We start from the raw sequence: 16,380 nt of genomic DNA, 5'->3' as shown, positions 1-16,380 counted from the left end.
AGCTGTTGATTGAGATCAGTTCCTCTCCAGCGGAGGGAGGTTTTTGTACGACGCTTTTTCACTGTGTGAACACATACTGACTGTTGATGTAATGAGCACTCTGACAGTAGTAAACTGCTGCATCTTCAGTCTGGACTCCACTGATGGTCAGAGTGTAATCACTACCAGATCCGCTCCCACTGAAACGATCTGAAACTCCAGACTGACGGGTTGAACCACAAGTAATTAGGAGTTTAGGAGATTCTCCAGGTTTCTGAAGGTACCAGCTGAAGCAGTAACCAGTGCTTGGACTAACGTTACATCTGATAGAGACAGTCTGTCCTGGAACAACAGACTGAGCTTTAGGAGACTGAGTCACAATGACTTCTCCTGATGAATCTGGAAAACATGAAAAAGAAAAGGAGAAGGGTTATTGAGACAAATCCAGTTTGGAGAAAGATGATCAACATCCAAACAGAAGAGTATCATTTCTTTAACATGGAGAATAGATGGAAGAAGGTAAATGCTGCTTGTTTCAGTGTTTCTCCATCATAGCAGAACATCATTGTGGTGAACCTGGTTGCATCCTGAAGCAAAGTTTTCAGAAGAGAGTCTCACCCTGAACAAGGAGCCCCAGGGTGGCCAGCAGTAGAGTCAGTGACATCCTCATTGTGCTGCCGGCGTGTCAGTGGCTCTGAAAGGCCTGGACAGCCACTGATCAACACTGGCCTCTTAACGGCTGGGAGCAGAGAGGAAGGACACATATGCAAACACACAGAGTCAGTGAACTGTAGCTGTCCTCAACATATCATGGTGTTTCCCCCTCAGTGCTGAGAGCATTGACTATTTAAATGATCTATAATATGATGGGTTTGACCTGTGATTGAGAACAGCAACTGGTTTTCATAAAGCAGTAAGGGTGGATATTATTCTGTTAAATTATATTGAACTCAATAGTCTTTATCACCAAGGTGCATTTTGCATGTTCTGATTTGATACCATACATACAGTTATTGGTGTGAAATGAATAGAATCAGAATATTCCTAAACATGTCTTCCAAAGGATAATAAAATATTTTCTCCCTCATTGAAGTTTTCTGTTTGTTAAATCTGTTTCAGGGGATGGGTGGCCTTTCCCACATTATTATTAAAGTATTTCTGATTCTGATTCTGATCCAATTTGAAAGAAGGATGTTTCAACAAATAAAACAAGATTCTAGTTTATTCTTTCAGTTAGATTATAACATTATTTCTGTTGCATTGCTCGGTTACTTCTAGATCTTTCTATCTTCATCCTTATCTTTATTTATTTATATTTTAAAAAGTACTTATTTTTTGTGTGATTTTTATGCACCAATGCACCAAGACAAATTTCTTGTTTGTGTAAAAACTTACTTGGCAATAAACCCAATTCTGATTCTGATTCTGATTCTACTTACTCTCCTGTCATTCCAGATCCAGCCACTCTCTCCTGTCCTGCAGTAACTCTCACTCCGCCCTTTGCACCATCAGATCTTCCCTGCCCACTCACTCACCTTTCCAAATAGACCCTTTTCACAGCAGACATTTTGAGTGATCAAAGCAGGTCATTCACAGGTTTAATAATAACATTAACACTGGCCCAATTTCATTCAGTGTCCCAGTAAGGCCTTTCAGTGAGTGAGCATGCACAGTACCAGAGCTCTGAGACTGGCTCACCTAAATGTAATGAAGCCATCATTAATGTAATTAAATACACCTGTGCTTTTCCTGCTTTGGCAAGTCAAAATGTCTGCCATGAAAAGTGTCTATTCCCTTAATCAGTTCAGTACCATATACAGATTCATTTCCACTGTTCTCCTGCAGACTGTTTAGTTTGTGTGTGTGTGTGTGTGTGTGTGTGTGTGTGTGTGTGTGTGTGTGTGTGTGTGTGTGTGTGTCCTCAGTGAAGTGTATCAGTCTCTGCAGTAGCTTCCAGCTGCAGCAGTCAGTTCAGTTTCTGTTCAGTCTGACTGAGGGAGGTTTTTGTACGACGCTTTTTCACTGTGTGAACAACCACGGACCATTGATGTAATGAGCACTCTGACAGTAGTAAACTGCAGCATCTTCAGTCTGGACTCCGCTGATGGTCAGAGTGAAGTCAGAGTTTGATCCACTGCCTGTAAAACGACCTGGAATCCCTGATGCGCGATATGTTGCCCTATTAATAAGCAGTTTAATGGCTTCTCCATTTCTTTGTTGGTACCAGGCTAAAAGGTCTTTGTTGTCCCAAAGATTCACTTTTGGATTGGTCCTACATGTGATGGTGACGGAGCCTCCCAGAGCAGAGCTCACTGCTCCAGACTGAGTCACTGTGACCTGGTCTCTGGACTCTGAGGATACAGAGACAAAAACATAAAGCAGCGTCATGGTTTTGTGGGCTTCATTTCAGAGGGACGGATGTTCATAGAGGAGAGGAGTTTGATTCTCTGGACTTTACCTGTGAAGCAGCAGCAGAGGAGAGTCCAGATGAGGACGGAGATCAAAGTCATGTTTTTGATGAGCAGGATTTCTGTGTCTTCTGTTGTCATGAAGGACAGCTGTCAGTCATCCAGTGTTCAACTCTCAGGACTATAAACTCTCCCAGAGCACTGGAGCATGGTGCTGCTGATGCAAAGTGGCTCTCTATGGAAATGCTCTGACTGACTCCAACAGGGACTTGGATTCCTCTCATGATGCTGTTTATCAATGGATCAATCACTTTATCAGAGTATTGATTAGGAATGTGTCAGTGCTCATTTGTATGAGGCTTTGGTTTGGGTTAATATATTTCATGTCACTGTAATTGTTATTTCTAACAGTTTGTACATATAAAGTTTACCAAGAAGTATTTTGTCTTACAAAAGTATTATTAAAAGTTTAAATATTTCACTCCAAATACAGGACCAACAATTGTTGAGAGGTTTAACTTGATTTACATATTTCACACATTGTATGTCACAACAGATAATCTTAAAACATCACTATTAAAACATATATTTAACTGTGAGTAGGTTTGAATTAATGAGTTTCAATACACAACTCAGTAGTTAACAATGTTCAATTTGATTGTACAAAGCAAGCACACACCATCGAGGAATTTCCTTTTCTTTTTTGAAAAACAATAAAAACCTGCCATTTTTCATGCTCGGTAATATATTTTTTGCTTTAAACCTAACAGAGGAACAATGTGCCACTGTAACATTTTATCTTCAGTACTGAAACCTGTCTGTTGCCATGGTTCAGCAGTAATGCCTGTCTGTTGCCATGGCGACTGAGTTCAGAGAGGGAAGTGAAACATTTAAAATCCTTTTAAACTAAACTCTAAGCTTCTCCAAAATGTCTTCTCCCTCTCTCTCTCTCTCTCTCTCTCTCTCTCTCTCTCTCTCTCTCTGCAGTGGGTTGAGTCGTCCCCATCCTGATGGTGCTGCCCCCCTCCAGTGAGGAGCTGCAGCAAAGGGAAGAATATTATTATTTAAACAGAAGTCTCATTCTATTGTACATCTACAATTTTTTAATTAATATTAAAGCACAATGAGGGATATTTTGTATTTGGCTGTGGTCATTTTATTGAACAATTCTGACATAGGTGAGAGTGGGGTAAGTTGAGCCACCCCTTGTTTGCCATGAAATGGTAAAAAACATTGATCATGTGACCAAATATTTAGGAGGAAGGCTTCATTTCATGGAGTCTGTGAATGTAAGAACCACATGGGTAAAGTGATTAGATATTTATTTCAAAAAAATCATTTTTCACTCTTGAAAGTGAATTGAGTCTATCATAAGTTTCATGAGAATTGTGTTTAGACCAAAGAAGATCATTTTAAATTTGTTTTATACATCAATTGTGGTATCTATGAGCTACAACATGAGCTCATAAACCTTGCATAAAAGAGCACCATTTTAGCTGTGGGGACTAATAAAGTCAAAATGGTAGATCTGGGGTAAGTTGAGCCATTTGGCCAGGGGTAAGTTGAGCCGGTGGCTACAGCCAAAATACACTCAATAAGTGTATCCAAAAACATATTCTGTGTATATTCCAAAAACACAGCTGTTAATGTTTTCTTCCGAAGCGCACTTTAAGGCATTCTCATGTTAAAATGTTTTTTCACAAAACAGCTGTTTAGCAGTAATATGCAATAATAATTAAAAAAAAAGTTATTGTACCTGTTACAAATACATAAAATACACATGAATGGGAAGAAGTGAGTGTTATTAAGGGAGGGAGAAGGTGAGGGAGGGGTGGGATGGAGGTGGGGAGGAGGGTCCGGGGGAGGGAGTAGGGATACGGCTCAACTTACCCCCCTCCCTATGCTCAACTTACCCCATACACGTGGTAAGTTGAGCCACGAGACCACTTTTTTTGGACATGCTATATTATCCAAACAGTTATGTTTACACTCATTCTGTTTGTTTGAAGGGATTCACAACATCCTAAAATATATGTATATATATTAGTTAGCAACAAAACTATGATTGCCTTGATGTAGTGATCCTAAATATGAAAAATGGCTCATCTTACCCCACTCTCCCCAAATGGTATAATAATGCAGGATGGATTAATGTGGGAAATTACACAGGATGTGTGTAAAATGACCTTTGGATAAATATAAGACAGTCTGAACAACAGTAGTATAAAGGGATATGACACAGAGGGAATCATTTGCTTTAATTTTAATTTTAAAAACATTCATATTTAGTGATTTGCAAATCCTCAAGCCCAACAGCAAAATAAAAAAAATGATTAAATTCTTTGAATTTGTTAAAATGAAAAAGACACTTAGTATACTTAATGAAGTGATCAGGATCAGAAAAGTAATTGAGTATGAATTAAGTGTTTCAGCTCAACACTGGACATGTTTATTAGATTTATCAGAAGAAGAATCTCACAAAACCCTGAGAAAATAATTTTAAGTTAAAAAAAACAACAGCTGTATTATCAATGATATTAACCTGCCTGTTGAAAGAGTTGACATCAAACTCTGACTGTGTTTGAATCCCACTCACAAATGAGATCAAGTTTTATTGTCACATACATAAACATACACAATACAACAAACAGTGAAATTCTTCAGCGTATAGCTCCAGAATGAGGAGATACAAGTAAAGTAAAGTAGATCAATAAAATAAAGATGAATCCAACAATAAAATATGAATGAATGTTTCTGCATTCTGCACAAAGTAAAATAGAAATATATAATGCATTATAAGCAACTGTTATGTGACCTCTGACCAGCAGGGGTCACCATGCACTCTAGTGCAGTTATGGCATAGTAACATAATACAAGGCCCTCAACTCTTACAGACATGAGCACATCATTGTCTTTACTCAGATGCACAGTTTTTAAACGGTTTATTGTTATTTGTTTAAAAGTTACATATTCATTTAGTTATTTATGTTTATGTTCATTTGCAATTTTTTTCAATATTTATTGTTTTAAAATTGTGTATTATTTATTAATTAAAGCCTGAACTGATAATAAAGTAGGCATTCATTTTCATTCAGAGATATTAAAATTACTGGGACCTTGAGGCCATTACCAGAGGAGTGATGGTGGTTTGGTCTTAGGATGGGCCTACTGCAGTGGTTTCCAACCTGGGGGTTGAGACCCCACTAGGTGTCGCCAAAGTTTCATGCGAGTCCATAATTTTAAAGTGTGTAAGAAACCTTTGAAAGTATGCACCGTAAGCCTATATGTCAGCATTTTGTTTATTTCTGTGAAGAAAACTTCATGATTGTTTCTGTATAATTGTTATTTTTGAAGTTTAGATTATTATTTAAGATCTAAACTCATTATTAATTAGGACTTTCACAAAAGTTATATTCACAGAGGTTTAACTCTCTGATTAACGGCTTCATCCTGCATTAGAAAGGTACACAGTTCAAACAACCAAAGAACTCACAGAACAATGGCCAAGCATCAAGTAGTGCCTACAATGGGCACGTGAGCATCAGAACTGGACCACACAGCAATGGAAGAAGGTGACCTGGTCTGATGAATCTCATTTTCTTTTATATCTTGTGGATGGCCAGGTGAGTGGGATAGATGGTGAGAAGCTGTGAGGATGAACTTTATTGATTTTAATAGGTTTTATTGTCCATTATCTCTTTATAAATCAAACTGTTTCAGTTCAATGATTTTGTGTTTATTTGAGTAGTGTAGTAAACATGTCGTGTGTATATCAGCACAGCTCGAGTTGACTACCTGAACTAGCTCGCAGACTTTGCTCTATATATGTTTGTTTTACTTATGCATTTTGTCTTGTTATGATTTCAGTGGATCTTTATTTTATACAATATAAGTTTACATATTAAATTAATACATTGTGAAATGTAATGGGTGTACAGGTTTTGTTTCGTCTATCTTTGATGATGAAGGTTTCTGATCTGTGTCTTTTTATTTCCTTTTATTGGGATTAATTTCTGATGTGTGTCTTGTTATATTCTTTGATAATTCGATGTAGTTGAAATAGTTGTGATCCAGGATTAAGTTAAGGTCAAAGGTCATGACCAAGACAGCTTTCATTAACTTTCTCATTGGCTTCTCTTGATAATTTTACAAACCAGATAAGAACATGTGTTTATAATAAGAAACTGTGAGGGAGAAAGTAATTTTATTTCCTGCAAGATTATTTTTTGTCACTGAGCTTGTTTTAATACATGTTCACTGGTAGTGTGTGTGTGTGTGTGTGTGTGTGTGTGTGTGTGTGTGTGTGTGTGTGTGTGTGTGTGTGGATTTCTGTGTCTTCTGTTGTCATGAAGGACAGCTGTCAGTCATCCAGTGTTCAACTCTCAGGACTATAAACTCTCCCAGAGCACTGGAGCATGGTGCTGCTGATGCAAAGTGGCTCTCTATGGAAATGCTCTGACTGACTCCAACAGGGACTTGGATTCCTCTCATGATGCTGTTTATCAATGGATCAATCACTTTATCAGAGTATTGATTAGGAATGTGTCAGTGCTCATTTGTATGAGGCTTTGGTTTCAGTTTGATGGACACATTTTCTTCCAGAATATTTAGTGAATTCCCCCTAATTCACTACCACACAGATCAACATCACTGTGGGACACATTTAAAAATTTATATTATCTGTTATTTACTTTATATTCATCATAATCTACAATAAACATATGTTTATGATAATTATTTACATTTCTAATGATTTATTGGAGAATTTTTCTTTAGAAATATCTTATTTCATGAAAGACAAATCAACAAGCCTTATATTAATACATATTCATAGTTTATGTTTGAGACACTTTAACCAGTTATTAGATAAACTGGGTAAACTGGGAATGTATTTGCTGAGTTTGTTTGTGTCAAAGTCACAGAGAGCCGTGTCTCTCTACAGTGAGAGGTTTTTGTATTGAGTTTTGTACTGAGTTTGTAATGAGTTTGTATCACTGTGGTGGACTTTTGGTGGAGGAACCAGACTGGCAGCAGCAGCAGCAGCAGCTGGGAGCAGAGCAGGAGCCCCGGGGTGCTGAAGGACGGCCACTACAGCTGGAGCAGCACCCTGAGGCTCTCTGCAGACCAGTGGAGGAAGGTGGGCTCTGTGACCTGTGAGGCCACCCAGGGCTCCCAGACTCCGCTCTCAGAGACACTGAGGAGAGACCAGTGTTCCCAGTTCTGACCTGACTCACTGGGACTCTGATACTGGTTTTACTCTGCTACTGCTCTCAGTCTGCACTGTGCAATACACTCTCTCTCTCTCTCTCTCTCTCTCTCTCTTTGTCTCTCTCTCTCTCTCTCTCTCTCTCTCTCTCTCTCTCTCTCTCTCTCTCTCTCTTGCTTGTTTTTAAGTTGACTGTGTCAAAATTTAAACATAATACAAATGTTATCAAATCAACAGTCTCCATGAGATCATTATTCATGAATCATTTCTTACGTATCATTAGCTTCGCCATATATCATATATGTTTAGAAACATTACAAAGATTCATCTGTGCAGCATCACAATAACAGCAAATGTATACTGTTTTTCTAGATTATCTTGAATAGTCTCATAACTTGGCAAAATGTTCTCCTTCTAATGTCACTTCTATCTGCTTTAATAAACATTGTTAATATGTTTAGATAATTTCAATTCAGTATCACTTAATTATGTTACCATTCATGTCTGATATTCATGAGGGTTCATATGCAACGAGGGCTCAAGCTGTTCATAGAAACTACCCCAAACCTCGGCATGAATTAAGAACCTTTTTAAAGATTTTAAGGATTAGATGTAAAAAGCAGCATATCGTCTGCATAAAGATATATACAGTGTCTCTGATTTGCTTTTTTTTAGAAGATTATGAAAATGACTACAGATTCACCAACATGAGAAACTGAATGCCTGATGAATCCCACCAAATTTTTTTTACTAAATGGAATAAGGCACAGAGCGATATGGTGTGGCAATCTTGTGCCAAACTTGAAATGTTTTGCTAATTTGATCATAATTATTATCTTTTGTTTCTGCATACTGTACATGCATTGATTTTATACATACATTGAGCAAATATTCTGTTTTAATCTAAATTATGCAATGTGTGTGTGTGTGTGTGTGTGTGTGTGTGTGTGTGTGTGTGTGTGTGTGTGTCCTCAGTGAAGTGTATCAGTCTCTGCAGTAGCTTCCAGCTGCAGCAGTCAGTTCAGTTTCTGTTCAGTCTGACTGAGGGAGGTTTTTGTACGACGCTTTTTCACTGTGTGAACACATTCTGACTGTTGATGCTATGAACACTCTGACAGTAGTAAACTGCTGCATCTTCAGTCTGGACTCCACTGATGGTCAGAGTGAAGTCAGGGTTTGATCCACTGCCTGTAAAACGACCTGGAATCCCTGATGTTCGATTGTTAGTACCATAAATGAGCAGTTTAGGAGTTTCTCCATCTCTCTGTTGGTACCAGTGTAAATAGTTATTACTATAAACGTTCGGACTGGTCCTACATGTGATGGTGACGGAGCCTCCCAGAGCAGAGCTCACTGCTCCAGACTGAGTCACTGTGACCTGGCCTCTGGACTCTGAGGATACAGAGACAAAAACATAAAGCAGCGTCATGGTTTTGTGGGCTTCATTTCAGAGGGACGGATGTTCATAGAGGAGAGGAGTTTGATTCTCTGGACTTTACCTGTGAAGCAGCAGCAGAGGAGAGTCCAGATGAGGACGGAGATCAAAGTCATGTTTTTGATGAGGAGGATTTCTGTGTCTTCTGTTGTCATGAAGGACAGCTGTCAGTCATCCAGTGTTCAACTCTCAGGACTATAAACTCTCCCAGAGCACTGGAGCATGGTGCTGCTGATGCAAAGTGGCTCTCTATGGAAATGCTCTGACTGACTCCAACAGGGACTTGGATTCCTCTCATGATGCTGTTTATCAATGGATCAATCACTTTAATGGATTGCTGATTTGGAAATACACAACAACTAGTTCATATAATTTTGGTTCTATTGTAATGCATATATGTTTTTTACATTTCAAATTTATTTATGAACATGTATTTTATATAGGAGACAGTCCATCACCACCAGCACTGTGCAGCAGTGGTCGGTGGAGGCAGAGGAGGCCTTGATGGACTGTTACAGGGGTGTGAGGAGCATTACTGGCATGAAAAGGTCAGTAGGTTCAGTAGAGGGGACAAAGGGATGTGCCAACGAGTTAAACCTGTATTCCAACATGTTTGATTCACAAACGCCCTCCACCTCCTCAGGTACCCTGATTCACACCTTGGCTACCCCACCCTCCTCCACAGCTCTCCCTTCTTTACCCAGACGACAGCCTTTTTCCCCCTTAACCCCCCTCCACTTCCTCCCTCCCCGATCCCTTTCCATATTTCCACCCCACCATTTTACTTGCATATTGCATATAGTGTATATGCTTTTCATTTATAGTCTATATTTTCTGTTTTATTTTGCAATATTATTATTTTGCGATTCTTATTATACTTCTTTACTCTTTGCACTACATTGGCCTATGCTGCTGTATCTCATTTGAATTTCTTTTACAGGGGATCAATAAATGTACATATTATCTTTGCTTATCTTATGTTAACAAATATATAAATAGATCTCGGAAGTTTCTGGTAATTGTTATTGTTCTTGTCACATGACAAGGTTTTACAAAAAGAATAATTTTGCTGAGTTTGTTTGTGTCAAAGTCAGAGAGCCGTGTCTCTCTACAGTGAGAGGTTTTTGTACGGCGGCTCAATGAGTTTGTATCACTGTGGTACACGTTCGGTGGAGGAACCAGACTGGATGTTGGATGTAAGTCAAATCTTTAAATTTTTTATCATTTCAGGACATATTTGACTTTTTATATATATTTCAGGAAGAATTCTTGATTTTTCATATTAATGTATATCTTCTGCACAAATACTTTACACTCAGAGACAAACTTTGCATCAGGAATATAAATTCAAAACCTCATTGAAGTCAATTTAAAATATCAAGACCGAATATGAATCAGTATTTCCAACTTTAATGGTAAAGCTTTGTTTTAAATTCAGTTTTTATGTTTTAAATTCAGGTTTTATATGTCTGAAGCAGAGAGATATATCTTGTTTTAATTTTAACACTTGAATTATTCATGTTTGTACTTGTCCTCCTTCATCATGGAGGATAACTCTTTGTTCTTTACACATTCCTGTCAAACTGAAATTCAAACAGCTTGAAGTGTAGAAAAGATAAAACTGCTAAACGTTTTGTACAAATGTTTCATTTTTAAGATTCACTTTTACTTTTTGATATCAGAAACAACTGTTTCTAACTGAATTAAGATAAAATTATTATAGTCAAATTCAACAAACTGAAGATAAAGATGAGTAAACGTTCATAATCTCTTCATAGTGTTGTATATTGTTTTAAAGTTACAGTTTGGTAATGATGATTGAAATCCACATGAAGAACATTTGATTGTAGTCAGTTCATTTTCTGTGTTTGTTCATGTTTCCACTAAATACTTTAAAGTAATGTATAATTCAGGCTTTGGATGATTTTGATGATACAGTTTTTGATATTTTATTTCCAGTGTAGTTATATATTTTTCCGCTCATTCTGTATGATGATTCTCTCTGTGCTGATATGCATGAGAGGCTTCTTAAAGGGAAGTGAAACAATGTGTGAGTGAGTGACTGCTGGAGCAGAAAAAACATCTGACAGAAACTCCTTAAAGGAGAAAATCAACTCTCACACAGTAAAGGTGTCCAAGTGTCTGCTGGCTGATTGACAGCTGTGTGGTCCCTGTCCTCTAAGCTGATTGGTGTCTCCTAGGTGATGTCCGTCCCACCCTGACGGTGCTGCCCCCCTCCAGTGAGGAGCTGCAGCAGGGGAAGGCCACGCTCATGTGTCTGGCCAACAAGGGCTTCCCCTCAGACTGGAGTCTGTCCTGGAAGGTGGACGGCAGCAGCAGCAGCAGCAGCTGGGAGGAGAGCAGGAGCCCCGGGGTGCTGAAGGACGGCCACTACAGCTGGAGCAGCACCCTGAGGCTCTCTGCAGACCACTGGAGGAAGGTGGGCTCTGTGACCTGTGAGGCCACCCAGGGCTCCCAGACTCCGCTCTCAGAGACACTGAGGAGAGACCAGTGTTCCTAGTCATAACCTGACTCACTGGGACTCTGATACTGGTTTTACTCTGCTACTGCTCTCAGTCTGTACTGTGCAAGACTCTCTCTCTCTCTCTCTCTCTCTCTCTCTCTCTCTCTCAATGGTTTCAAGATTTAAAAATAATAAAGATTTAATAAAATCAACAGTTTTCATGAGAGTATTATTCATTCAGCATGTTTATACATATTTGGAAACATTAGAAAAGTTCCTCTATAATTGTCAGTTGTATATGCTTTAATATACCTTGTTAATTATACCCATGTTTTGATGATTTACAAGATCACCTATCTTTTATCAGTCAAGTCTGAATATGAGGATGATTCATTATGTAACAACGGTTAGATCTGTCCCTTGAAATTGTCAAAAATCTTTACCAAAATTTTCAAAGAAAATTCAGATAGAGATTTTCATAGTTAGATACACAGAGCAGCGCATCATCTGCATCAAGTGATATACAATATTTTTGATCTGAGATTTTCCTCCAAGAATATTAAAACCCCAAATTACTGATTAACCACAGGACTTCATGAATGAGTTGATAACACTTACAATCAATAAAAAACAATTAATTAAATAAGAATAATAAATGATAATTGTACTGTTTTTTGCACTGCTATTGGAGTTGGCTTTCTAATCTCATCGTACATGTGTACAGTGACAATAAAGGCATTCAATTCTATTCTATTCTACGTCAAGTCATGAACTGCTGTCATGTGTCAGTCTGAAATTCATTAAATCTACAATGACAAAGTTTGTCTCAGAGAAAGATTGTTAGGATTTGACCATTTCAGCTCATGGCGTCATGAACAAATGATGGGAATGTGTCATACATGCCACAGCTCTTTCAGTACAACCTGACAATAGATGTTTTGCTGTTGCTGTTGTTATTGTAAAATTAACAGACGTTATAATATATATATATATATATATATATATATATATATATATATATATTAATATATAAATATAATCACAATACTTTTAATGTCTGAATTAAATTCTATTTTTGAGGTGGATTCTTATTTAACTAAACACTTTAATTGAATAGTAATATTGTAGAATTACTTTAAATGTAATATTTGAAAGATTGTGAAAAACATTTCATTATTTTGATAAATATATGCAATTTTTGTGTCAATATTTCATCTGTATTATCCTTACTTATTTTGTAAATTGATCTGATAAACATAAAAAACGACCATTAGAACTGACTTTTAATATATATATATATATAAAGAGAGTTTGTTACTCTGTAAACATTGTTCAGCTACTGTAGATGTACAATACATTGTGGGAAAATATTAATTTTATAATATTATTAACTCTAGATATACTTACAGTTACTAACATATATCTGTGTAAACCTGTCTGATGAGAGACTTGACATCAGTTGACTCAAACTCAAAGGTAAATCATTTATCTTTGCCTAAAAAAAGAAAAAAGGAATTTGTGAAATGTGATTGATTATATTAAATGCTGTATTATTAGAATTACATGTAATTATGAGGTGTGTTTTAGTTGTATCTTGTTGCCATTTAGTTTCCATGCAGCTGTTGATTTAGTTCCTCTTAGCTGAGGGAGGTTTTTGTACGACGCTTTTTCACTGTGTGAACGGAAAGCTGTTGTGCTGCTGACAGTAATAATCTCCTGCATCTTCAGTCTGAACTCCTCTGATGGTCAAAGTGAAGTCAGTCTGAACTGCTGTTGCACTGAAACGATCTGAATCTCCAGACTGATGATATGTAGTATCAGAAATCAAGAGTTTAGGAGCTTCTCCAGGTTTCTGAAGGTACCAGTTACTGTCATGATGACATATAATAACCCATGTCAGATGAAGAGTTTCTCATCGTTGGTGATAGTTAATACATTCTGGGATTACATCATGCAGCTAGAAACGAGGTGTGACTGAAGAAATGAAAATAGGTCATTTATATTAAATCATATTTAAATAATGAATAGTGTTTTAAAGATTAGAAACAAAATGTTTTAGTATTGTCAGCATAAGATCAAGCAAGCCAGAAAGTATTAGCCACCATGGGAGATAACACATGAGACAAAAGTGAACACAATCAAAACTAAAGAAATAATACACGAGTTAAAACCACTTGGGAAAGTTACACAATTTTAAGTATACAAATAAAATAAAATAAAATCAATAAGACGTGCAATTTAAAACCATTCATAATAAATTAAGAAAAAAAAATGTCTGAAGAAAATGAATTGGTTTGAAATATAAAGCAGGAGGTAATAATTAGTACAGTACAGTTAGAAATAACAGGATTAGTGAAAAATGTGCATACAGCCTGCTACTTGTGTCTCCCCATACTGGCCCCTACTCATGTGTGTTGGAAAGAGGTGAAACAACATCCAATAACACAAACAGGGCGATCTATAATCCCTTTTGCATTAGAATTAGTATTTAAAGAGCTTCCTTAGCTCAACGAGACTCTGAGACGTATGGGGTAACATCATTTCATTTGGGCGAGGCTGACCTGGACACATGTGTTCCTATCTTAATAATTTAATTTAATGATTTATACCTCTATGTGTGTTTGTATTCATATCTTCATCTTGATAGAGAAAGTAAAATGGATTTTCAACAAGATTATCTTTTACCGTGTTGATACATGTTAAATGGTTGTTTAAGCAATAATGTTGAAATGTGTGTGTGTGTGTGTGTGTGTGTGTGTGTGTGTGTGTGTGTGTGTGTCCTCAGTGAAGTGTATCAGTCTCTGCAGTAGCTTCCAGCTGCAGCAGTCAGTTCAGTTTCTGTTCAGTCTGACTGAGGGAGGTTTTTGTACGACGCTTTTTCACTGTGTGAATATCTGGCTGTTAAGAGTTTTGATACTCTGACAGTAGTAAACTGCTGCATCTTCAGTCTGGACTCCACTAATGGTCAGAGTGAAGTCTGTCCCTGATCCACTGCCTGAAAAACGGTCTGCTGTCCCTGTTGTTCGTTCATGAATTCCATAGATGATCAATCTATGAGGTTCTCATTCCTTTTTTTGGTACCAGAATAGACAAGGGTAATTGGGATTACTCCCACAACCACCATCAACCCCATGACTGCTCCTACAGCTGATGGTGACGGAGCCTCCCAGAGCAGAGCTCACTGCTCCAGACTGAGTCACTGTGACCTGGCCTCTGGACTCTGAGGATACAGAGACAAAAACATAAAGCAGCGTCATGGTTTTGTGGGCTTCATTTCAGAGGGACGGATGTTCATAGAGGAGAGGAGTTTGATTCTCTGGACTTTACCTGTGAAGCAGCAGCAGAGGAGAGTCCAGATGAGGACGGAGATCAAAGTCATGTTTTTGATGAGGAGGATTTCTGTGTCTTCTGTTGTCATGAAGGACAGCTGTCAGTCATCCAGTGTTCAACTCTCAGGACTATAAACTCTCCCAGAGCACTGGAGCATGGTGCTGCTGATGCAAAGTGGCTCTCTATGGAAATGTATGAGAGACTATGTTCTCAGTACTGACCGGACTCACTGGGACTCTGCTTCTATTTTACCTTTCTACAGCCTTAAATCTGCACTTTCTATCATTCCACCATTTTAACAAATACATCAATCAAAAGATATTTTCTTTCGGTGGTCAAATAATTTTTCATGGATCCCTGTTTACCAACAACATATGTCTTATTCCGTATTTTCACATTTGCAGGATTATAACCAATGTCAAAATAAGAGTTTCATATCATTGTTGATAGTTAATACAAACTATGAAAAAAAGATAAAAATAAAAGTAACATAGCATGAGTAAAAAATGTGCACACAACCTGTGTCGTCAGGTTTCCCCATACTGGACACTTTTTGTGTTTAACGTGTATGTGCACAACAACTTATGTGGATGTTCATATTAATGTTTATAAAAAACAACTGACTTATGTTGGAAACTCTTTCTAGTTAAATCTAGACAGCTAAATCTCTCTCAAACATGTGATTGAGGATATTCAACCTCATCTGCTGAAGACTTGGTCAAACCTGCAAAACTGGAATGAAAAGAAATCTAAAATATACATGCTGAACATGCATGGGTTGACTACCAAACTGCTCTTTCTTGCTTGCTTTTAAGTTGATTGTGTCAAAATTTAAAAATAATTCATGTCTGATTTTCATGAGGGTTCATATGCAACGAGGGCCCAAGCTGTTCCTAGAAATTACCTCAAACCTCTGCATGAATAAAGAACCTTTTTAAAGAGGATTTTAAGGATTAGAGGTAAAAAGCAGCATATCGTCTGCATAAAGTTATACACGTCTCTGAAAGGCTTTTTTCTGAGATTATGAAAATGAGTACAGATTCACTAACATGAGTTGACAACATTTACAGTCAATAAGCATCAGCTCATTAAATAAGTCTTGTCATCAACTGCTGGTATGTGTTGCTGTCTGAAATCCTTAAACATATATAGACAGAGTGTGTCTGAGTAAATGATTCATATGACTTTATTATTTTAGCTCACAGTGATGCATTACCCACCACAGTTTTGTGAACAGTTGATGGGATTGTGTCATACATGTTACATCTGATTGCTCTGTCAGTACAGCCTGAATGCCTGATAAATCCCATCAAATTCTTTTCACTAAATGGAATAAGGCACAGAGCGATATGGTGTGGCAATCTTGTGCCACACTTGAAAATGTATTACTATTTGTTTATAATTATTATTTACTATTGTTTGTTTCTGTGTACTGTTCATGTATTGATTTTGCACATACATTGAGCAAATATTCTTTTTAAATCTAAATCATGAAATGTGTGTGCGTGTGTGTGTGTGTGTGTGTGTGTGTGTGTGTGTGTGTGTGTGTGAGTGTGAG

General features: G+C 37.5%; 3 gene segments (V, D, J or C); 1 reads left to right on the top strand and 2 right to left on the bottom strand.

The window, feature by feature from the left end:
- Positions 1-39: 39 nt before the first annotated feature.
- On the bottom strand, positions 40-2,098 carry LOC127367664 (immunoglobulin kappa variable 6D-21-like). The segment is given in 2 exon segments: positions 40-378; positions 598-2,098. Coding segments are annotated over 2 exon segments (372 nt in total).
- Positions 2,099-8,521: 6,423 nt separating this feature from the next.
- Positions 8,522-9,213, bottom strand: LOC127367661 (Ig kappa chain V region 2717-like). The segment is given in 2 exon segments: positions 8,522-8,985; positions 9,093-9,213. Coding segments are annotated over 2 exon segments (414 nt in total).
- Positions 9,214-10,149: 936 nt separating this feature from the next.
- LOC127367665 (Ig kappa-b4 chain C region-like) lies at positions 10,150-11,550 on the top strand. The segment is given in 2 exon segments: positions 10,150-10,224; positions 11,230-11,550. A coding segment is annotated over 1 exon segment (249 nt).
- The last annotated feature ends 4,830 nt before the right edge of the window (positions 11,551-16,380 follow it).

Source organism: Dicentrarchus labrax, unplaced genomic scaffold, assembly GCF_905237075.1.
Source record: "Dicentrarchus labrax unplaced genomic scaffold, dlabrax2021, whole genome shotgun sequence".
Taxonomy (NCBI): Eukaryota; Metazoa; Chordata; class Actinopteri; family Moronidae; genus Dicentrarchus; species Dicentrarchus labrax.
Note: the sequence above shows the minus strand (reverse complement) of the source record. Positions and strands in the feature narration are given on the sequence as shown.